This window comes from Homalodisca vitripennis, chromosome 2 (assembly GCF_021130785.1).
Source record: "Homalodisca vitripennis isolate AUS2020 chromosome 2, UT_GWSS_2.1, whole genome shotgun sequence".
In the NCBI taxonomy this organism is placed as follows: domain Eukaryota; kingdom Metazoa; phylum Arthropoda; class Insecta; order Hemiptera; family Cicadellidae; genus Homalodisca; species Homalodisca vitripennis.
The window spans coordinates 176,005,523-176,030,547 of record NC_060208.1 but is presented as its reverse complement, the minus strand read 5'-3'; the positions used below and the strand labels follow the sequence as shown (position 1 = coordinate 176,030,547).

The following is a 25,025-nucleotide window of genomic DNA, read 5'->3' as shown; positions in this document are numbered from 1 at the left end:
ACATGTTAAATTCTTGGACTAGCAAAATTGTTTGTATTTGTTTTATCTTATCACTAAGTCATACTTGTTACACAAATGAAATCTGATAAATATTAATAACTTTTAAGGTTACCATATACATTATATTACTAGATATTCATGTCTCAAAAGTTACGTGAGTCGTTGACTAAAATGAACACATAAATCTTTATTTACACTAAAAGAAAGCTTACAAAAATAATACTAATTTTAATCCGCTGCACGCATTTCACCCTTTTGTGGTTTAAAACTTAGTAACCCAATAATGTTGAATGTTTGGCAATTAGTTCCGTAAAATCGCAAACTGGTACATTGCGTAATTTTAATTTATTATCAGATATCTAAAAAATTTTACATGATTTGATATTACTTTTTAGCAAAACTATATAATCTAACCATTAACTAGTCGCCAAAGAGGTTGCAGGAATTTGGCTTATTAAATGTTTAAAACTTTTAAATATGAAGTAGTTTATAATTTTAAATCAAAATACAGTCCATTTTGCAAATTTTGACATTTGTATAACACATAGTGGACCAAAACAAAATTGTGACCTATTAAGGGTGCAGAGGATTAAAATGTACATAACTACGATAAAACTATCAGTGAACACAGTCTATACAGTATAAGTACAACAACTACAATGTTGACATATCTGTTGTTAAGGCACAGAATGACAGGACAAACTATCTCCGAGTTCTCCGTGTAACCTCAGGAGAGTGAGACAGATTCGGGTCACCGTAGACAGGTTCTGTGTCTGAGAACGGCTGTCGGTAGAGGAAAGACCGGTGTTCGGACAGTTGTGGTGATCCATTACGATATATTGGTGTAGTGTTTGGTGTGCTTGTAGCTGGAACACACAATAATGATATGATCATTAAATTGTTTTATTTAATAATAATTCATACACAAAAGTCATCTTTCTTCAATTAAAAAGTGCCAAAAATCTATAAAAAGATACGGCCATAACGTATAGTATACTCAATTTTTACACAGCATCTTTAGGTTTAGATCTTGTTAAAAAACTGTTAAAATAAGAATCAATGTCTTAAGTATAATTTCCTCTTTTTTTTAGTAAAGTTAGTGGAAATGTCAAATATTTTCTTGAGGATCATTCCAAAACACTGCAACTCTTCCAACAAAATCTTGGAAGATAAAGTAATTACACGGCAGAAGCCTACATAGACTACACTGATACCCTGGAAACTACATTGATTATACCAAGAATAACAAACTTTTACTGAAAACCGATTACAATCTTGGTGACTAACAGTGATAAAAACAATTTTGTCAAGCAGGGAAAAAAGATAGAAAATACGTCATTCATCACCAAGACTTTACATCAGTAAACGTGATGTATTTAAACATTGATGAAAACAGGACAGATGTGGTGGTCAGTTACACACATCTATCAGATTTGTACACTGGAGTCGAGTTCACATAAAACAAAACATCAAAAATCATTACAATAAATTTTAACCTCACGGCAACTGATGCTAAATGGACTTACTTTTATTCGAGAAACACATTATTATTTTGCTCTTAAAACTTCTCATCAACAGAAAATACTCTTGTTTACACGAAGAAAAGTAAACTTCTTACACAGTATATCATAAAGTCAGTATGACACTTTCTCTCAGGTCCTTAAATGAGATTTTCAAGAAAGTTCTGCAATACTTTTTTTATGACATGGTAAAAATTCTGCATTTCATAATCTATAAATTACGATATTCTAGGACAACAAATACATAAACAACTAGAAAAACATAAACAAATAAGAACTATGACTATATTTTGTAGTACTATGACTCACCATAAAACCGAAGGCGGGGGGTACATTAGTCTGGTCCAATTGAATATATTTGCTGAAAAAAAATGTGTGATGGTTATTAAACAAGTGTGAGTTAGTTTCATAATAATAGAGCCTATACAACTGTTTATCATAATTTATCAACTAATTAAAAATAGTTTTTCAACTTCACTTCAAATACAGAATTGTTCGACTTCACATCAAATGCGTATAAAACTATAAATTACAAAAAAAAAATTAAGTGCTCAACAAATTTACAAAACCCACAACACTTTCAGCCTTGTTCTTCTTGAAACCACGAGCCATTTACATCGGACTGAGGAAATGAAATAAAGTAGAGAATGAGTAAATAATGAATTTAACAGTTTTAAGAACTAGGTATTTTATTGGGTGATTTGGTTAAGATAGGATATAATCTTGCTATCTCCAACTCAGACATGCGTTTGTGTTTATTGCTAGTATTTATCAACAATCTGAAATTCTCGGTTGGTCAATAGATTTAAAACCATTGAAGAAGTATTTACTGAGGCCACTGCAGTACTGGTAGCAGCAATTAAATTGGGAAAAAATGCAAGACTTTGGTTAAGGCTTTTAAAAACAAAAACCACAAAGAAAAAAGATTAATTTTTTACCACTGTTTTTACAGTAAAAATCTTCACTGAATATACTAAATACCAATTAAAATTTTTGAAAAAAAAACAATTTTATTATTTTTTACTTTTGAACAAATTTTAACATACTTTAAATAAGAAATGACAATGTTTTATACTTAAATAAAAACTTTCATGCATATATCTAAAATAATACTTTGAAAAATAAAATATTTATAAAAATAAAAGAAAATATTTTGAACATTTTTTTTTATGATTTTGCTCGACATTTATTCAAACTTCTTTTTTCCTAACAAATGGAGTTTTTTTATTACACTGTACACAAAATTACTTTATAATTAATTAAACAAACTGTATAAAATTGGAAGATAATCAAAATAACCTTCATCTTGACATTTAAGGTCTTCATCCTCACACAACCATGAATCTGCAAACGGTTTTTAAGCACAGGAAATAATTACGTCTTCCACACTTCCATCACTATCACTGATTGCACTTGTAATCACTGTCTAACAACAACGCAATAACAGAATCCTGCAGTTTTTACACCTATTACAATCAATCTCATAACTAAACAACACACCTAACCTCGCATTTAGCAGCTAACAAACGAATACAATGATGAAACGTTCTAACAAACAAGTGGTTAATTCAATGCTGCAAGTAACAAACAAAATTAAATGTGTTTTCTTCTTGGTAAAGGAATCAGTAAAGAGGCTGAAATGATAACATATCAGAAAGTATGATTAAGAAATATCTTTTGAAAACCATGTCTAATCTCTATTGAAAAAAGGAGTAAAAGGAGGCCTACCCTATTAAAGAAGTTTTACACAGATGGATCACACCTTGACTTTAGGACAGGATTTTGTATATATGGACCAAGAGTTAACTTAGCAGTGCCCCTGGGAAAAACATGCTACTGTCTTCCAAGCAGAAATAAAGACAATAATAAAGACATTTATTTATCCTTCGGCAAGTCACATAACAAGCAATAGACATCGTCAATATTAGAAACTATTAGTTGACTGATTTGTCACAATAGTGTTTTAAAAAACTTAATCCTATTAAGCAATAGTACTCACTAGCCTATACACAATCTAGACTAAGTGTTAAAATTAAATTAAAAAATATTCTTCTAGGTTGTACAGTGGATTATTTACAAGCCATTCATGTAATCTCTCTGAAAATTTAGGATGGTTTAAATTTTTCCAAGAAACTGGTAACTTATTGAAAAGCCTTATTCCCATGTTTTTATGGTAATTCATTGATTTTGAAAGTCTTAATCTAGGCAGCTCAATTCTTTCTTGGTTTCGTGTATTATGAGAGTGTATGGCATTTCTTTGTGTATAAAGATACAGATTTTTCTTTATTACCATTAATACATCAAAAATATACAAATTTTACAACAGTTAAAATGTTTAATTGCCTAAAAAGAGGTTGACAGTGATCACGCGGATTAGAGCCAGTTATGATTCGTATAGCTTTTTTTTTGTACAATAAGAACCTTTTGACCAAAAAAGCCTCTTTTGGCCAAAATTGCCTCATCTTTGCGCAATAGAATCATGCGCCAGAAGACTCATACAAATGAGGCCAAAAGGAGCAGAATACTTAATCCTTTCTGACAGCCAGGCTGAAGTAGGGCACTTGATGCCTGCTTGTTTAACTCGAAAGCAGTGTGGGAATGTAAGAATGTTATAGTGGAACTGGCAAAGAAGAACAGAGTTACACTCGGTTGGGTGCCAAAAATGAAAAAGCATATACTGTTGCTAAAATAGGCACAGAATCCCTTATGGTAAGGCCTGAGCCAGGCTGTGGAGCAGTTTTCTCCTAAAGTAAAGCTCTCATAAAAGATTGGGAAAAAAGGGAGTACTTAAACTGGAGTAGGGCCTCAGGACTAAGACAATCTAAAACGTCATCTCTCCTAATGCTAAAGGATGAACAGCTCTCCTAGAACAAAGTAAGGAGGATATAAGATTTATATTAGGGATGTTGACAGGACATGGCCACCTTAGAAAATATCTTGTGAAGGTGGGTCTTAGTCAGACTGACGAATGCAGACTCCGTGGAGAAGCAGAAGAATCAGTGGAATACATAGGGCTAAAACTGTCCTGACATATCTACAAGTAGGAAAACATTCCTAAGGGCCCCAAGACATCAGAGAACAGAAGCCTTCAAATTTGATTGGCTTCTGTAAAAGACTCACATTTTGAGGGCACAAACATAAGTATGGGAGGTACAAAGGCCCTTTAAGGACTACGTGCGGAGGTAACGATCTTTCCCTCGAGAAAAAATTTAAATAAAACAGTAGTAAAGACTATGACAACGATATCTGTCGGATATGTTAAGAACTACAACAGGCCATAACAATAAAGAGCGGCTTAACATAGACCATGTAACCAGTGCAGGTGTCTTCCCCAATGGCTAAAGGATCATTGGCAGCAGTAACACTCAATTTTAACTATTCAGTTTGCTCAATAATAATTTTAAACAAAAATTCACAGTGTTATGGTAAACTGTATAAGTTGTTTAGAGGTATTTAGTAATAAAGCATATACTTTACATAACACAGTATTTTGTTTTTTAATGTAATAAGTAGTAACAAAACAAATTAGTACAGTTTTTCTGCTTCTGTCTACATTGTTTTATCTTCGAAAATATACTAGCACTAATCTAGAATTTATAGTACAATAAAAGTACATGTATTGTGAGAGGAGGTTCACCCCTGTTCATTGATGCCACACAATAAAACAAATAATATTCTTTAATAATAATATTATATTATTATTCAAATATTATTATAATAATATTATATTTTACTTCATTCTAGCTTTCATATTTATTTTATTTTTAAAACATAACATGAAAAATATAAATTACAAATGTTTTGTAATTTATACACCTTTTGATTTAATTGATAGGCTTTTGATTCTTAGACTTATAGTAGATTGAAGTATGATATTTCTTGCCAGCCACTTCTTTGTAAAATATTTAAATTGGCTCTAGTACTTTCAATCTGATGACGAAGAAATGATTTGTTATAATACTTACAATACCAGAGGACAACGATGATGACAAAGATGGAGATGAGAGAAGTCGCTGTGCCCCACAAAGACTCCAGGTAAGTGTACCAGATGGCAGCCGGTTGGACAATACAAGGAGCTGATATCGTCCCTCCTCTCACATTCAGAAGCACAGGTACCTGTAGTTACAGTCATCAATTACACTTTGCCTTTAGAAACATTAAAAATTACATAAATGTTATCAGGTAATTTGGACTGCTAGTTTGTATACAGATTAATTTAAATAAACTTAACAGTTGTCACAAGATTTTTTAGATAGAATGTTTGTAACTTATATAATACATTTGCTGCAGTATTGGTTATCCTTCCTGCAAACATAGATTCAAGATTCAAAATTTCTTTATTTACATAATCGTTAAGATTAGTAATGGCGTCAAATACAAAGTTACTAACTATTACAGTGTAGAACATTAATTAACATATTATAAAACATGTAATGTTACATGAACAGTGATTATTACTTGACACAAATGTTTAAAACTGTTAAACATTAAAAATAAAGCAGTGTTAAATGAATACAATCTGGCTGCATATGAAACTTCTACAGAGAAAAATGTACATATGAAATAGAATGAAAAAAATCTAAAGTTAACATTGACGATACAAAATGAAACAAGTTGGAGTTAAAAATGGACATGTCAAAGTTTGTGTTAGAATGCTCTATCAAAGTGGTAAAATAATTTCAAGTTAGTGCTAGTTGAAATGTTGTTTCCAGTTATAGAACTCTGCTAGGCTGTAGAAGGGTCGGTCCTGAAGCCAACTCTTCAGGCGGCGTGGAAACTTTTGTACTTCTGTCTTCTTAAGGTCTTCTGGTAGAGAGTTCCACATTTTGGCGCCAGTGTAGCTGGGTTTCTTCTCAGTCCTACTAAGATGATGCACAGGAAGGCAGTAGTTGGTTGCGTGCCTGGTGTTATAGTGGTGGATCTGTGCTCCATTTCTTGCCGCGTCTGGCGCCTTGATGTGTATATAAGTCACAACTTCTAGAATGTAGATGCTTATGACTGTGAGGATCTTCAGGCTCTTGAAAGTGTCTCTGCATGTTTCTCTTGGTTGAAGGTTCCCTAGAATTCTGATTGCTCTTTTTTGTTTTAGGAAGACACGTTGTAGGTTAGTGTTAGTTGTTCCTCCCCATACAGCTATTCCATAGCGTATGTGTGACTCAAAGAGTGCATAGTATGCAGTCTTGGTAGTTGTGTGGTGTCACTTATACTTCTCACTCTTCTCAGCACATACAGTCCTGTGCTAAGTTTCTTGCAGAGTAAGTTGATGTGTTGTGTCCACGATAAGTCTTCGTCAATTGTAACTCCAAGGTATTTGGTGGAGCTAACTTCATCAAGTTCTGGTATTCGTGTGACAACTTCTCTGTTTCTTCCTAGTACTAGTTGTTTTGTTTTTCTTTTCATTGAGGACAAGGTCATTATTGTGGCAGTATTGGATTGCCATATTTATGGCTGTGAAGGAATCAATTTCTAGTTGTTCTGTGTTTTCTCTGCCAAGTAATAACACTGTATCATCTGCGTACATTAAACAGTTGCAATAGAGCTCAAGGAGTTTAGGAAAGTCGTTTGTAAAGAGTATGTACAGAACAGGGCCTAGAACCGAACCTTGAGGGACTCCTCTTGTGATCTTCTTCGGATGTGATCTTACTAATTCTAGTTTTCCATTGTTATAGTGTTTTATCTCCACCAGTTGTTTTCGGTCTGTTAAATAGCTTTTAAACCACTCTTTTGTTGTTCCCCGAATTCCTAGTGATGACAGCTTTTTAAGGAGATGTTTGTGGTCAAGACAATCAAAAGCTTTACTATAGTCAAGCAGAATAGCAGTAGTTGTATTTCCTTCTTCCTGTTGGTCAATGATGAATTCCACCAGACTAATCAAAGCAGTGGTTGTGGATTTTCAAGGCATAAAACCATGTTGGTATTTTGTCAGAAGTTGATTGTTTGTTAGGTGTTTTAAAAGACGAGATAGAACTATTTTTTCAAAAACTTTTGATATGGTTGGAATTAAGGATATCGGTCTATAATTAGATGGTTGTGCTGTACATCCTTGTTTGTGTTTTGGATACACTCTTGAAAGTTTCAAAGCTGATGGAAAGGTTCCAGTAGAGAATGATTTGTTAGCAATATGAACTAAAGGCTCTATAAGGTCGTCTTTACACAATTTTTAATAGCCTAGAGGAGACTTCATCATAACCTGAGGAAGTTTTTGGTTTAAGTTCATTGATAATTTTGGAAATTTCCTCTGGATCAGTTGGGCTTAGGATTAAGTTGGGAATATTTCCCTGTGGGATTGGTTCTGTTAAGTGGTTTAGTATTTGGGTTTTTACTTGCTATTGTTTGATCGGCTGCATTAATAAAGTAGGTGTTTAAGTGGTCTACCATTTCCAATGGTTCAGATACTATGTTTCCATTTATGTTGAGATGTGTTAAGGCACTGTTGTCTGATTTTACTTTTCTTTCTAGATTAATAAAATTCCATATTGATTTTGTTTTCTTTTCAGCCGTTGCAATTGTTGCTATTGTGTTTTGTTTCCTCAAGAGACGTAGTTGGAGATCGTATTCCTTCTTTAATAATATGGCAGTTTGCCTATGTTCCTCCCTACCTGTAGTATTATAGATGTTTTGTGCTTTGAGGAAGTCCTTTTTCAACTGGTATGCTGTGGGGTCAGACAGAGCATAATTCTTTTTCCTTCTTCCTTGTCTTGATTTTATTTTTGGACATGCTTCGTTAAGGGCGGCGGTAAGAAGGGTGCTACTAAATTTAGCATAGGCTTCATCAGCTTCGTCGGGTATTATAGACCTCTGTCCAGTTTTGCTGGTTTAAGAGTTCTTTTAGAGACATCAGATTTTCTTCGCTCATATTTCTTCTTTCTGCTATAGTGTGGTTCATAGGGGAGGGTGAGGTATGATTTATAGTGCATATTTGCCCTGTGTGGTCTGAAATTCCTGTTTCAATTACTTCTACCTTTAGGTTGTCTTCTGGGATGTTGCTGCATACACAGTCAATTGACGTCCTTGATGTTGGAGTAATTCTGGTAGGTGGGAGGTCTAGCCTATATAAGTTGTAGCTGGTTAAGGTTTCAGTCAATAAAGTAGAGTCATGATTTCTGTTAAGAGAGTCAATATTTATGTCCCCCATTAAGATGACTTGATGTCTGTGTGTCTGTATGGTTTCCAAAGCATCAGATATTGCTTCAAGACCGGTCTCAAGATTACTTTTTGTCCTGTAAACCCCTATGATCGTGAATAGACTTTTACCTATTTTAAGATTTATGGCAGTCATTTCGCATGTGAGTTCAATCGAGAAGTGCTGGATGTTAAGAGCTGTGCTATTGTTTTTTAGGTGATCTTTAATGAAGATTGCAACTCCTCCCTTTAGGTGATTTTCTCTGCTATATTCTGTTAGCAAGGAGTAACCAATTATTCTTGTGTTGAGCATTGTTTCTTTTTTTGACCATGTTCAGTTAGAATTACTACGTCAGCCTTATGCGTGTATAGGAGAGCGTTTATCCTGTCAATTTTGTTTGCAATCCGGTCTGTGTTTTGATGGAGTATAGAGAGAGATTTTTTATTTAGGTTGTTTGTTCGATAGTGGGTTTTATTACTAAAAAAAGGCTGCAGTTGAAGTGTTGAGGAATTAGGTGATGTAGTTGGAGTGTTTGTCCTGCTGATAACTGGTTCAAGGTCATTATTTTTACCCATAACCTGGCAGTAGAAGTTAATATTTTGTGCAAAAAATTCTTCAGTACTTTGATTTATAGGTTTTATTTTTGCATGTAGGGGTGGTGTTTTACTGAGTTCAAATTTTGGGTTTTCTGATTGATCTGTGCTGGATTTGCCAGTTAGAGTGCAGTGTTTCTTGCTGGATATCCGTGCACTTTTTGCGACCTGAAGGGAGACGCTGAAAAAATTCCTCTTATCACTTCTTTTAGAAGGCTGTTTCCTTTTATTAAATGGCATCTTGTCTACGGATCCAGTCATTACTATGACTCAGTTTGTGTGTCAAAGTTTGACTGTCTCTCTCAGTCAATTCATGGCTCAGTTTTTTGGTTGGAGTTTGTCTGTTTCTCCAGGTCATTTCGTAACCCAGTTTTTGTGTCAGAGTTTGGCTGTCTCTCTCGGTCAGTTCGTGGGTCAGTTTTTGTGTCGGAGTTTGACTGGTTCTCCCTGTCACACTGGGCGTCAGACTGTGTAAAAGTAGGGTTTTATCTGGAATGTCATTATTAGTAGCATAAAGTCTGGTACTATTAAGAGCTGTCTTAGAAGCCTTTAGGAAACTCTTTAGATGTTCATGGGCCGTTCTGGCTTGTTCAGAAAGTTTTTCTGCAAGTTCTTCACAGTTTTCTGACATGTTGTTTAACAAATTGGATTTTAATTCAAGTTCTTTTTTGAGGTTTGTCATGTTATTTGTAAGGTCGTATATTTGTTCCTTTAGTAAGATAAAGTTAGATTTTTTCTTGTTTTTACTTGCTCTTCAAGTTGGCTATTTTGAGTAATGAGATTCAAGTTCTGTGAGGATAGGTTATTTATTTGATCACAGAAACTGTGTTTTTTCTATTTCAGTTTGCTCAATCAGTTCTTGTTTATGATTTTGTTCAGCGTATAGCTTATTTTTCAGAAAATCTATTTCTTCTTGTAATTTGATATTTTCAGCGGAGAGGTCGTGGGTTACTTCTTCTGCTGCTATTAGTTTGTCTTCCAGTTCTAGTTGATACTCAGATTTTCTCAGTTTTTCTTGATGAAGTTTTTCTTTAAGTATTTTATTTTCATATAACAGGGCATTTCCAACTTCTGCAGCGATAGATAGAGACGTTTCATGGTCCAGATTATTAGTTTCAGAGAGGTCTTGAATTTTGGTTTCAAGCTCTTCTATGTTAATATTAGGAGATTCTGAGCTATGTTTACACTTTTCACATATCCAAGATATGGTTTCTTCAGGGGTCAGGTTTTTTTAGTTTTTTTTCCGGCCAATTTAGACATCGTGAGTGATACCACAAATTGCAGAGTCCAGAGCAGCGGATAGCTTGGTATTTCACTCCAATGTTACAGATGCCACAGGGGTACTTAGACATCGTAGGGTTTGTGATATATGTCAAAACAGCTGCAGTACACAGTAGATAAGCTGGCTGGTGTAGTAGTGCTGACACTGAGTAATCTAATGTAATTTAATGTTCTTAGTTAAAAATTAATAAATTAATAAATAATAATAAATAATAAAAAATTAATGAAAAAAAAAAAAATTTTTTTTTCTATTAAAAATAAAAGTAATTCTTTAATGAATAAATATGTTGGCTGCAAAAAGTTAAGAGTCTAGCTGGGAATTGACCTCGGATCCACTCACTCACTAAAGCCAGACTTTACCACTGAGCTAATCAGTTCTGAGATAAGAGTGGCCCTCTAGCTGTAGTATGCATATAATGCATAAAAAATTAAAAACATTAAAGACACTATACATATACATTAGATTAAGGATTTTAATGTTGCTATTAATCGTGGTATGAAAAATCATATACCAAATTAAAAGGCTAAAATCTGTAAAGCTCCCTAAGTGGTTTTCTCCTCATCTTAATAATCTGGGGTGCAAGGGAAATTCGATAGGTCTATTCTACTGCGGAAGATGACTGTTGGAGTTGGTGGGGTTCATTCCCTAACTGTCAGAGGTTCTTGCTAGCCTCAATAAGGGTGTGATACCCCGTGCCTGCTTTGACTGGTTCAGAGCTGGACTCCCCTTCTTTCGAAGGGACTTGACTTTGAGATTCTTCCTTGTGGATCTCGATAGGAGACAGCCCCTTTCTCAAGGCTTAACTTAATCTGAGATGAGATTTTTCTCATGAGATTTTTTCTGGGTATTTTAAATCCCCACTGATATAAACAAAATGTTTTCTCAACCCGAAAGATAGTTCATTTTCTACATGCACTCAAAATTATTAAAGGAACTAATACTACTAAAACTAATTAATTAATAAAACTATTTAATATAACAAGAATGATAATTGGATTTGTTATTTTATACATTCACAATAAGATTATTAACATATTGTAAAACTATTAATAAGCTCTTAACCTCAAATTAAGTTACAATCATTTGTGTAACGCTGGTAATCAATGATAAATTTACAATTGCCTAAAATAAAGGATTATGAGTTAAATATTTTCTTAAAGTTTAGAAGACCTCTTAAACGAAGAAAAACTGGCAAGACGTTTACCTGGCATTAAACGCAGATCAAGCATACCAAAATTTCTATCAAACAGTAAGAAGAGCTCTTGATGGCACATGCCCTTTGAAAAAATCACAATCAAAAGGGAGAACTAATCCTAGATTATTTTGTGATCAACTTGCTGATCGGTACAGATCTGAATACCTTGCGGCTATGCACCAGTACCAAACCAGTGGTGATCAAAAAGTTAAAGAATTGATGATCCAGAAAAGAATGTATATGATTTGAGGCTTAGGGCAATAAAACGCAGTGCCACCTCTCAACATATAACCCAAGCACAAAATAAACCAAGAGCTATATGGCAAGTAATTAATGCAGAGAGACCCAGCAAACAGCCTCGAGATCACAAACTTGAAATCCTGCTAGACGGTAAACTAGAAAAGGATCCTGAAACCATAGCCAATGAGTTTAACAAATATTTCTCTCAAATAGCTGGAGAAAACCTTTAAAACAGAGACCTGAACATGATATATCTGACAGTACTCAACGACCCTCAATCAACCACTCCACCCCTTTTAGATTTAGACATGTTTCTTCCAAAGATGTCAAAGATGCAACAGCTTCCTTGAGGCCCAAGCTCTCTTTTGGGATTGACGAGGTAGGTACCAGCAAAAAATGGTTAAGCACTGCGCTCAACAACTTGCCGTTCCTATTGCAAGCATAATCAATAAATCTTTTGCTTACAGCCTATTTCCAACTGCTCTTAAAGTCTCAAAAATCTACCCTCTACATAAAAAAGGGTTACTCACTGAAATAAAAAACTTTCGGCCTATATCACTGATCTCACCTTTTTCTAAAATCATTGAGAAGATTGTCTTAACCCAACTACTAGCCTATCTTAAACATGAACAAACTCTTGAGCGAAGATCAACATGGGTTCCTGAAAGGAAAATCCACTGCTAGTGCTCTCACAAGTATTATTGAATTCGTCATTGATCAGTTGGACGCCCGCAAACATGTCTCAGCGATCCTTCTTGACTACAGCAAGGCTTTTGATTGTCTGGGTCATGAACAAATATTAAAAAAACTTGAAGTTTTAGGAGTAAAAGACAAAGAAAATGCATGGTTTGCCAGTTACCTCAAAGGGCGCACACAGATAGTTGAAGTCCAAAAAATGTTAAAAGGAACAAAGTATATATGTAAGTCTAACCCCCAGCCAGTTACAAGAGGAGTCCCGCAAGGATCCGTCCTGGGCCCAGTTTTATTTATCTTGTTTGTGAATGATTTTCCAGATATCATAAAAACTAATAGTAACTCAAAATGTGTAATGTATGCTGACGACACTACAGTCCTTCTGAAAAATGACAGTGCACAAGGGCTTATCCATGACTCTCTATCCACACTTGAAAAAGTAATTAACTACACCAACCATAATGACCTGGTGTTAAATGCTTCAAAGACAGTTCACATAAACTTCAGTCGACTTGCAGAGCCAGCATTGAACTTACCAGGTGTTACTTCAGAGGAAGAAACAAAATTATTAGGTGTGACACTTGATGACGGCCTCACATGGACTAGCCACATAGATAGCCTCTGCAGAAAACTTAGTTCCGGGAGTCTATGTAATCAAGAGAATACACTGGGTAGGTGGATTGATAGCTGCAAAATCAGCCTACTATTCGATGATGGAAATCACATATCCGCTATGGCATAACGGTCTGGGGGGACTTCAGAAAGCAACCTAAATCGGATTCTGTTACTACAGAAGAAAGCCATTCGTGCCTTGGCCAACTTGCAACCACTGGACAGCTGTAGGGAGGCATTTGAATCTCTAGGGATTCTCACTGTTATAGCCCTTTACATTCAAACTGTCATACTAGAGACACTTAAATGCGACTTACCAAGAGGGGAAAATATCCACACCCACAACACCCGGAATGCCACCAACTACGTTCTGCCATCCCATCGTACTGCCCAGTTCCAGAGAAAACCATCATACATCGGACGTTAGCTGTACAACGCTCTACCCACATCTTTAAAAGCTCTCGGAAGGAAATCATTGGCAGCAGGACTTCTCAACTGGCTCAAGTCAAGACCTCTCTATTCTATGAAAGAATTTTTTGAGGCTGCACAACAATGAAGAGACGACATGCAAAATTCATGAACTAAAATAATTACAACTGTGTTCACTATCAAAATTAATGTTATTGACACCGTTACGTATCTTGATGATACTGTATATAAAGAATTATTGTATTGTATTGTATAAGAACTCAAGAGATTATTCGCCAGTCTATAATTAGCTGATGATCACTGATAACATACATTTATTACAATTTGGTACATCAACAATGTAATACTGAATAATTAAAGTTATAACTTACTATATTCTTGACAGTTAATAAGATTCTCTACATAGTGAAAGATAGTTAGGATCACTCACTGTAATGTTCTGGCCAGTGAGGGGAGAGTAGACGTAGACGTAGAGCTGTCGCTCACCCTGGGTGGTGGGGGCAAGAGAGAGGATGGTCACTTGGAACATAACAGTGGTTGCGTCAGGTCTTTTCGCTTCGGCCACTGACATGATTAACTCATTACTTGAGAATACCTGCAGAAGTTAATATCTAGTATTAAGGGATCATAATTCACCATAAACATAAAGCTGGATTTTACAGTCTAGATAAATGTTACAGCACTTCTAAACAAGGAAAATGAGCCCTAATTGGAACCTAGATGGAGCTGTGACACATTTAAAATAGTTCATAAATCTTAAAAGAGAACCTATTCTAGTTTGGGGGGAAAAATTATGTTTAGAAGAAAAGCATTTTTGTAGTTGAGACTTGGGAGAGCAAAAATCATCAAGAAGTTAAATTATATTCAAGATAAATTCTATGTGCAGCATATCTATTTTTGTTATTCATTTTTATACTTTGATTTAAAGTTTAAATTCCATGTTGATTTCAGGAAAAAACTTCCAAATCAGGCCTCCTAAGAGAAAACAGCTCTTGTAATTTTCGAGCAATGGCAAAATTACAGAATAATTACTAATTATGTATCATAGGTAAATGCAAAACTTACAACAGCCTAACAACAAATTCTTCATTCTTTATGTAAAGCAATATATAGTGTAGGACTGTAATTGAATATCACTTATAAAAACGTTGGTATTTTAATGTTACCAAAGTCTACTCAACCTCAAATCCATAGGCTTTCACATCCATTTTCAGTTGAGCAATTTTCTCATCCAGAATTTGTTGTGAGCAAATTGAGTATGCTAATTTCTTTGTTGTTACGCCTTAGTTGATCCAGACAATCATATTTGTTACATAAAAGCCAACTGTACTTATGAACATTACATTTTCTGTAAGTGACTCTCACCTGAATGTGGGAGAGTACTTGTGGAATCCCGATGACAGGAAGCATGATCCAACTCAGCTTGTCAGACAGTAACAACTCTTTAGATGGCAGGAAGACAGAAGGCAGGAAAGGTATGACCAGTGGTTCAGAGACCAGGTTGTCACTGATGGCTCGCAAAGTCACGTTTGATGTCAAAACACTGGTATTTGGAGACAGAGAGTTGAGGGCTTCAAAGTGGCATGAGTACAAACCTGTGATGAACACATGCTTTTTAATTATCGACCAATCATAACAGAACTGGGCAGAGAACAATAATTTAATTTATCACACACCCGAGTATTTTTTTCAAGAGAATTTAACATAAACTCCACAAACTCTAAATCTGAACATGAAATATACAGAGTGTTCACAAACTTCTATGGGTGATAGTGTTCATGATTTCAAACGAAGAATTTTATACAAACATAGGACGAGAAAATGTCTCGTTTAAAAAAAAACCGCTAGCCACTATTTTGTATTTTTTATAGAGAAATTATCTCTAAAACTAGTTAAACTAAAGAAACCAACTTTGGCACTGTTTGAATAGATAAAAGGAAAATAACAAAAGTAATTGTGTTTTTCCTTTAATGTTAACAAATTTCTGTCTGTTGAAAATTTTAAAAGTCAAATAACAATAAAACCAGTTTAGTTATAAGAAATCTACTAGACACTAACTATTTGAGCAATTTTATTACAATTCTAACGGTACTTGTTTCAACGAAATCCATCTATGCATAAGAAATCTACTAGACACTAACTATTTGAGCAATTTTATTACAATTCTAACGGTACTTGTTTCAACGAAATCCATCTATGCATAAGAAATCTACTAGACACTAACTATTTGAGCAATTTTATTACAATTCTAACGGTACTTGTTTCAACGAAATCCATCTATGCATAAGAAAGCATGACCACTTTAAAAATACATTTGCATAAGCCAGGAGCAATAAACAACGGATACCTCTCAACTGTGACATGTTTGGTAATAAAATGGCTCAAATAGTTTGTGTATAGTAATTTTTGTATAACCATTATACTGGTTATTTTGTTATTTGACTTTGAAAATATTTAAACAGATGTCATTATGTTAATATTTAAGAAAAAATATACTTATTTATTTCAATATATTTCTATTCGATCTATTCAAACCTATGTGCCAAATTTGGTTTCTTTAAATAAACTATTTTTAGAGATATTTTTATAAAAAATACAAAATGGTGGCTAGCGGCTACACGAGACATTTCTCAACCTATGTTTATATGACATTATTAGTTTGAAATGATGAGTACTATCAGCCACAGAAGTTTGTGACGCCCTTTTGTGAATACCCTGTATATATCAAACGGTACTTTTTTCAAAGAAATCCATCAACGCATAAACGAGTATGGCTACTTTCAAGATACGATTGCACATGCCAGGAGTGCCGTATGTCACAGTTGAGAGTTATCAGTTCTTTGTTACTCCTGGCTTGTACAAGCGTACCTTTAAAGTGGTCATGCTCGCTTATGTGTTGACGTTAATCTTGGATTATTACGAATACATTAACACCCAAGAGACAGAAAATTTCACTCACCAGTCTGTATGGAGAAGCTGGGCTGAACATGGAATACATGGTGGATATCCACGGGAGTCATGGGGCTGTTGAAGCGTATTTCACAGTCGAACGGCAGCTGCTGGGGTAGAGGGGCGAAGGAACTGGATGGACAATGGTTGTCATGAGCTAGCAGGTTGGTAGACTTCTCTATACTATCATGTTCACTCATTAGTAATAGTGGGACAGAGAACGATCCCCAGTTGGTCAGGTTGCGTCCATTGAGAGACAGGAACACGATCTATCAGAGCATATTAAGTATTATCCACTGAGTTTAAATGTGAAAATATCTAGAAAAGTGCATTTGTAAATTGGCAGTTTTAAAAGGATCTGGGTCGCAAAGGTTAAGACAATAATTGAGGAAACAGCAAGAATAGTCTTAATGGAGCTCTGATTAAGGTATATGAAATAAGTCAAGAGGTAACAGAGTAAAAGAAATAAACAATAACCAGTTTTCTCCTTTTGGTAGACTTGTTGATTCCGTATACTGATTATTTTAAACTAAAAATATAACATTGGCTTATTTTCTTTAAAGAGATGTCTTATATTTAATCCTAATTAATTTTCTCTGTGTTTCCTTTTCCGAGAATTGAGGTCAATAATTTATAAAATATACATTTGGGATTAAATAATTTGTTAAACAGCACTGTATCCAGTGCTAAACCTTGTGTAAGACTTTAACCAACAAAATAAAGGCCTTACCTGTACTATTCATACAGTCATACTAAAACGGCTGAAAATAACACTAGATATAACACAAAATTAATCAGGGCCACCAAGAGCCAGAGTGAGCCCCAAGGCAAAACACTTATCTACTTTTTACCTTCTAACTCTTCATGTTGAACCAAAATGAGTGTACTTACTAATTAGATACCAAAACTGTTAGTACTGTAATTTCTTCGTGAATTGCTAGTTTTTATCTTGACCAATTATTGATGTAGTTAAGCAAAATTCATCATTCTTAATAAGGCTTCCTCTTATAGTCAAAGGCGAGAGCGGGCTGCGCATGATTACTGCAACACCGCCCTCGACAGTGTGTTGGTTAATGTCAGGATGACTTTAAAAATGATAATTTGACTGACAACTTTTTTCATTTAACTTTAAAATTAAAAACGTACATATTCAAAAATAGAAGTAAAAATTTGGTGTGTGTTAGTGTCACAAGGTTTTTAGTTATGAATTTTCAAAGTTACAGTTTGGTTGAAAAGAGTCAAAAACCGGTATGTTATTTCGTTTTTACCCATATAAAAACTTGAAATTATTATTTGTAAACAAAAATAATTTGCTTTATATGTCTGAAAATTACAATAAATAAGCTGTAACTCCTGTAATTTTACCGCCACTAATTAGTTTGTAGTTAACATTCAAACTCAGTTACCTATACCTTTTTAATTTGAAAATAGGATTTAGGAAATTAGGTTTGTAAAAGTGAAATACAAAAATTCACATCACAAAATTATGTGAAAAGTCCTGTACAAATAACTTTCTCTGTTTTATAATATCCTAAATTTTATAGACTTTCAACAAATAATAAAATATCATAAAAGTTTGAATTTTTTTGAGCCAATACAAGTTCAATCTTCAACACATCAAGCACTGTTTAGTTTAAACCACTGTTTATATCTGTCTGATCAGTCAGATTACTATGAGCTAATGGATACATGTGCACTGTGGGCTAAACTATGAGCTAATGCATACATGTGCACTGTGCGTTAGAATTATACGATTGTTAAGGTTTATTATTACCTTTTTTCTTTTAAAAATAATCTCTAAAATAAACCCCACTGAATTCTGCTTACCCCTCTATTTGATGTTTATTAGTTTTGATCTTTTCAACCACATTTCTGTATTATTTGTAATAAGGAGGATTAATTCGATAATCTATTGTTGGCCTGACTATTATTGATAAAGAGGTTAACATCTGACCTTAATTAATCTTAATGTGTATATTCTAATGGTTTATACATACTAAATGAGTTGGCAGTGGGAATGCACTTGTAAAGTGAGGTGCAGGATCATGAATGGATACCACTTACTGCTTGTACCGGGAAGACCTGCACAAGTGTCGATGTGGTGATAGTGTCAGAGAGAGCATACTTGACCAGAGCCCTGCCCGGGCCGCAGTGCTCGAGCCACCCCCGCAGGGGACTCCATGAGTAACACGTCAGGACTGGCAGAGGTCCACTGGCCAGGCTCTCCTCTGGCATCCAGCAACGGCATTGAGAAACATGCCACATCACCCACTGTCAGCTCTGTCTGTCAGGACAAACAAAAACCATCTTTGTTACTGGGAAATGTTGATACTTTGTAAGCAAATAATCAATAACAGACATTGTAAGGTGATGTGGTAATGCATAGTACACGAAAGCAAACATATGTTCTGCATATATTCCGAAATATGAGCACAAACAAAATTTAAAATCCTATATCTTAATAAAAGTTCAGATATGTTCTTCTTATACTATTGTAACTTTTTAACATTTCCAAGAGAACGGAGGTAATTGCATGACACTTACCTTGGTTGGGGTGATGAGGTGATCAACTCGAAACTTGACATAATCTTGAGACACTTTGGGTGTGATTTTGTCCCAGACCTTCAACACTGTTGAACCATAGTTAACTAGCTTGACAAGAAGGGTACCATTCACTTCTCCACGCACGACTTTCACCTACAATACCATCACATTTAATGCGAAATTTAACAAACTATTTTATGAATCAATTTTATAAAATATTTTAATTTAAATTTATGAACCATTAATTAGTAGTACAGGACATTTACAGATAAAAATTATTAAACACTGATATGCATTTTTTTTAAATTATTGAGTTTTAACATTTTTCAAGTACAAAACTTTTTATAGAAGAATCACAATGCCTTGGTGATGATGATTCCAACATTGTGGTCATGTTACTGCAGCTTGAGATATTGAACAAAAATCATTTAGAGCAGCTAACACAGACTGAATTATAATGGCAAACACACACTAGTTGCTTCATAATTTTTCACATCCATCCATCAGTTTCTTTAATTACATACTGCTCTTCTTCTGGTAGTGGTACACAGATTTCATAAAGGCTACTATGTGTTCAAAATTAATACTAATATACTATAACAAAAAAAAAGAATCACAAGTATTATACTTATCAAAACCATTTATTGTAAAACTGTTGATTGATGGATGTTTTAAATTTTTAAGCAAAAATTTAATGTTTACACCAAAATTATTGTACTATTTAAAGCATATATAAAGTTATAAGTAATTTTAATATATATTTAATCTTAGTCATTAAAATAAGTTTATAATGACTACTTTGTGTTACAACACTCATTTACAGAAACCATTTGGAATAATTTAAAAAGGATAGTAGTATAAAGAATAAACTCAACTTAAACTGTCATATCAATACTTCTTAGCTGATGTTTGTTTTGAAACAAAATTCAGATATGAAATAAGAAAAACTATCTATTTGCCAATTACCTTGTACAATATATGACCAGATATCTCAGGTACTCACTACCATGTGTCGAAGCCGAATCCCCAATTTTGAATCAACTGAATTTTCAAGATTCGGATTTGAAAATGATCAATGGGATTCAATAATCAAATCTGCAGAGATTCACAACATTATGATTGGCTGATCGGCAGTACAAAAATTACACAGTCTGTTAAAATGTGTTTTTTCCATACTGTGTTATAAAAACTGTAACTGTATAACCCTAACTACCAAAATTATCGTACTTTCGTAAATAATATTTTGCTTTCAGTTAGTATTTTTTTTTATTTACTGCCATCGATTTGCTGACGACTGCTGATCGGCAATATTCAAACTACTGATCGCTAAATATTTTTATCATGACTAAAGGGTGATTTTTAATTGTTCAAACATTATAAGTGACAGAAATAGATGCCCAAATTATTAGCAGATTAAAGGCACACATGTAAACCCTATTACATAATATCAAGTAATTATCCATAAGAGAGCGGTCTCCAAAGACATAAGAGTGACAGAAATTGGAATGGTTATGGTTTTGTTTAAATAATTCTTAGGTAGTAAAATACTATTAAGATTTGAAATTCAAGGAATTAATTTTTTAAGGGATGATATAGATTATTTATCAATAAATTATTAATTATGTTTATAATTTTTTTTTAAGATAAGTATGTTTTAAATTATATCGACGAGTTACCTATTCATTATAGATATTATCTACTACAATTATGTAATGTTACGTGACAATAAATTTCTGATTTCTAATTTTGGATTCATATTTCAAAATTTCTGGATTTGCTCACACCAACTGCTACTCACATTATCGATTCTGTTCTGTTGCACATTAATGTCTGTCCGTGTGGCTGCGAACACATCTCCAGTATCATCGTGGTATGTGACGACCAAGTCTAGGTCCATGCCTCGGGGGAGAGCAGAGATAACTTTGCTGGGACCCAGGTGCAGCTTGGTCTTCACGTTCAGCATTATATAATGAAACAGGCTTCACCTACATAACACAAAAAAGGTTCTAATTGATGGCAAATATTTCAGGCACATGCTATGTTAGTTTCCACTTTTTGTATGAATATACAATTTTTTAAATTTAAAATTGCTCAGTAAAGTTTTGCAATTCTCCATGATTTTGTGAAATTAATTACTTGTAACCAATCAACTCATTCTTTTAATCTTTACAAACTCCCACTTCATTTGTAACCATAATTTACCAATATGTTTTAAAATAATTATAATTCTACAAATGTATGGGAAACAAAATAGATTTATTCCTGTATAATTTTAGGTATAATAGTATAAAGTAACTAACAATTATCTGGTGAATTTCGATAATGATATGATTTATTTTAACTCTTAAAAATCCCATACATTGAAAATTACATTCATGTAGAGAATTTACTTGGACCCAGTTTTTGTATTGAATAAAATTAAAATAATCTTTGAGATTTGAATAACAAATAAAAATTTTGAATTATTACAAGTTTAAATTTAGTTTAAAAGATATGAAAATTTTACAAAGTTGGGATATTACAGTACTGATTTTATATACAAATTTAAACCCAGCTACATAATTTTAAATTATAAAATGTGACAATGTTTACTGAAGCTCACATCAGACACATTACTGTGAAGCCCAGCTAGGGCAATTAAGTGAAGAAATTAATAAAAATTGAGTATAATTCTCAGTGTATGTAACAATATGCTCCATTTCAAAATTATTTCAAATGAAACCCCTTAATGTCTAATAAGATGCATTAAGCTTTCAAGAGCCGCTCATAGTGAAACGACCTTCAATTTTACCCCATAAGAACAATTTGGAACATCAAATATATATAAAACAAGTATGTAATAAAAGAATTACATCTCCGATTACTCTATAACCACAATTAGATCCATAAATGTGGTGTATGTGGTTTATAATCATTTTTATGCTAAATTTATACAATCAGTGTCTTAATGTCCTTATCTGATTTCAAACTATTTATACTGTTTCAATTCAATATAGCCACATCACTAAATTTGTAGCAGCCACTATCAGTACATGACAAAATCATAAATTATGTGGTTAAGTTATTAAAATCCTTGCTGAAGGATTCCTAAAGTAAATAAACTAAACAAAAGTTGGCATGCTATCCAGAATAATAAATGTATGACATTTTTAATAAAATCTTGCAAACCAAAATGATTTGAACCTGGGTCTTTTGGAAATGAAACATTACAAGCAACATAGCACCCTAAAGATAAACTCACTTCAATGTTTACTGGTAAAGTCTGCCTGAGCCCAAACTCCTCCACAGAGGTGGCGAACACAGTGGCTGAACCTAATGCACCATGTGACATGACCAGACCTGCACGGTTTCACTGTCACAACAGGCGTGTTGCTTGTCAGTGCAGTGTTCTGAGTGATGCTCCAGCCTGCCTCTGGAGAGCCCATCACACTGTATTTCACCCCACTCACCTAGGGGTAAACTCACCTCAATGTTTACTGGTAAAGTCTGTCCGAGCCCACAACTCCTCCACAGAGTTGACGAGCACAGTGGCTGAACCTAATGCACCATGTGACATGACCAGACCTGCACGGTTCACTGTCATAACAGACGTGTTGCTTGTCAGTGCAGTGTTCTGAGTGATGCTCCAGCCTGCCTCTGGAGAGCCCATCACACTGTATTTCACCCCACTCACCTAGGGGTAAACTCACCTCAATGTTTACTGGTAAAGTCTGTCTGAGCCCAAACTCCTCCACAGAGTTGGCGAGCACAGTGGCTGAACCTAATGCACCATGTGACATGACCAGACCTGCACGGTTCACTGTCACAACAGGCGTGTTGCTTGTCAGTGCAGTGTTCTGAGTGATGCTCCAGCCTGCCTCTGGAGAGCCCATCACACTGTATTTCACCCCACTCACCTAGGGGTAAACTCACCTCAATGTTTACTGGTAAAGTCTGTCCGAGCTCAAACTCCTCCACAGCGTTGACGAGCACAGTGGCTGAACCTAATGCACCATGTGACATGACCAGGCCTGCACGGTTCACTGTCACAACAGGCGTGTTGCTTGTCAGTGCAGTGTTCTGACTGATGCTCCAGCCTACCTCTGGAGAGCCCATCACACTGTATTTCATCTCACTCACCTAGGGGTAAACTCACCTCAATGTTTACTGGTAAAGTTTGCCTGAGCCCAAACTCCTCCACAGAGTTGACGAGCACAGTGGCTGAACCTAATGCACCATGTGACATGACCAGACCTGCACGGTTCACTGTCACAACAGGCGTGTTGCTTGTCAGTGCAGTGTTCTGAGTGATGCTCCAGCCTGCCTCTGGAGAGCCCATCACACTGTATTTCACCTCACTCACCTAAACAAAACTTGTTATTAAAACAGAAAGCTCTTCAAAAATTTTCTTTAACAAAAATGTTTATGATTAACAAAATTTGTGTGCATGAACAAAAGAGCTATTTCCCATTAAAATCAATGGATTTATACATGTAAATATTTACTTTATTTCTAAAAATATCTTGTCTATTGTATGATTTTTAACTTGCTTTTTAGACAAGTGGATTATTAGATAGGATATTTTATACTAACTATAATATGAGACCAATGACAATATCATGTGCTCAGTGCAATGCTATCATTTAACATTTACATCATCATTGGCTTAGCCCTTGACCAGAATAATAACTAATAAAAGATGCTTATGTATAGTAAGCAGTGTGTAACTGTGCTAGTGGTCAAAGTTGTATTAATCACGGCTAAAAACGTAACCTGAGTTGCCTTTGTTCTTGGATCAACATGACTTTTACCCCGTGCACTGAACATTCTCTTCCACCACACACCCCTCTTCAGGTAAACCTGAATATTAGCGGCCCTTTTAGCCAATACTATGTTGAAGATAAGACCCATAGGTACAAAAAGGTTGCTCCTGAGGTTGAAATGGCATTTTGCTGTTTTTAAATAAGGGCTTATTAGTATGTGGTACATTGCACAGACAGTTTATTTAGATTACAAGTTTGCAAATCTGTCTTATTTCTACATGCTTGAATCAAATGTACTATTTTTTCAAAATTTTCTGCTAAGTAATATATATAATAATCTTTTGTAATGGTTACCAGAAAAGACTGTGGTTAGGACCAGCAATGTGTGTTGATTATAAAAATTGCATAAAATGCTTAGATGCAATTCAGGAACTTGGCTTGTTTTAAATGTTACATTACAATAATATTTTTTTAACACCGGTACACACAAAGTTCTACTTCACATTATGTTTACTCATATGAGTTTTTTCTTTCACATCACTCTGTGTTGTATTTGATCACATAACGCAGCGTTTTTATTACTTTAAATTTTAAAAATTATTATTCTGTCACTAGGACTCAGCATTTCATTTTATTATGTTTATGAAAACAAGAATGGTGAATGAATATAACATTATGGTTACAGGATTATCAAGGATGGGCAATTATATATAACCTGAGTGTATTTTTAAATATATATATATTTTTAAATAACATAAATAAGTTAATTAAATGTACAACCTGGAACTTAAAAACATTAAAATACTTAGTCTGGAATACAAACCGAATCCTTATTGGTGCGGAGATACGTGTGAGTGAAGGGTGCCACTAACAGTGTAGAGGCCTTGTAGTGAAGTGGTTTGACAACTCTCAGCTCCTCGAATATCTCCAAGTCCAGATGATCTGAGAAATCCACAACTGAGCCATACTTGGTGGCCTTCATCATCACATTGAGGTGGATTGTCACTCTGCCTGGCTTCAGAGCCACCACTCTCATAGACAGCCTGTCTCTGTCTGGCACCTATCACAATATAAAACAAGTTGTTCTCAGAAGATCTTGTTAA

The 25,025-nt window shown here is 34.5% G+C and overlaps 2 protein-coding genes across 2 annotated transcripts; both read right to left on the bottom strand.

Annotated features, from left to right (window-relative positions):
• Positions 1-829: 829 nt before the first annotated feature.
• On the bottom strand, positions 830-18,871 carry LOC124355910 (nuclear pore membrane glycoprotein 210-like). Its single transcript, XM_046807062.1, has 7 exons — positions 18,701-18,871; positions 16,647-16,905; positions 15,053-15,282; positions 14,118-14,282; positions 5,486-5,636; positions 1,830-1,881; positions 830-866 (listed from the first exon to the last, which is right to left on the bottom strand). The coding sequence occupies exons 1-7, from the start codon at positions 18,869-18,871 to the stop codon at positions 830-832; spliced, it is 1,065 nt and encodes a 354-aa protein (XP_046663018.1).
• A 323-nt stretch (positions 18,872-19,194) lies between these two features.
• Positions 19,195-25,002, bottom strand: LOC124355076 (nuclear pore membrane glycoprotein 210-like). Its single transcript, XM_046806005.1, has 4 exons — positions 24,746-25,002; positions 23,316-23,522; positions 20,979-21,165; positions 19,195-19,333 (listed from the first exon to the last, which is right to left on the bottom strand). The coding sequence occupies exons 1-3, from the start codon at positions 24,956-24,958 to the stop codon at positions 21,043-21,045; spliced, it is 543 nt and encodes a 180-aa protein (XP_046661961.1). The 5' UTR covers positions 24,959-25,002; the 3' UTR covers positions 19,195-19,333; positions 20,979-21,042.
• Positions 25,003-25,025: the final 23 nt, after the last annotated feature.

Excerpts from the sequence above, each read along its gene's own strand:
- LOC124355910 (XM_046807062.1), bottom strand. The coding sequence starts at position 18,871 with ATGCCAGAGGAGAGCCTGGCCAGTGGACCTCTGCCAGTCCTGACGTGT. Across the intron at positions 1,882-5,485 it reads CATCGTTGTCCTCTGGTATT|CAAATATATTCAATTGGACC; the intron begins GTAAGTATTATA and ends ATTTTTTTTCAG. Across the intron at positions 867-1,829 it reads CCCCCGCCTTCGGTTTTATG|CTACAAGCACACCAAACACT; the intron begins GTGAGTCATAGT and ends TGTGTGTTCCAG.
- LOC124355076 (XM_046806005.1), bottom strand. The coding sequence starts at position 24,958 with ATGAGAGTGGTGGCTCTGAAGCCAGGCAGAGTGACAATCCACCTCAAT. Across the intron at positions 23,523-24,745 it reads TCCGCACCAATAAGGATTCG|GTGAGTGAGGTGAAATACAG; the intron begins GTTTGTATTCCA and ends AGTTTTGTTTAG. Across the intron at positions 21,166-23,315 it reads CTTTACCAGTAAACATTGAG|GTGAAGCCTGTTTCATTATA; the intron begins GTGAGTTTACCC and ends TGTGTTATGTAG.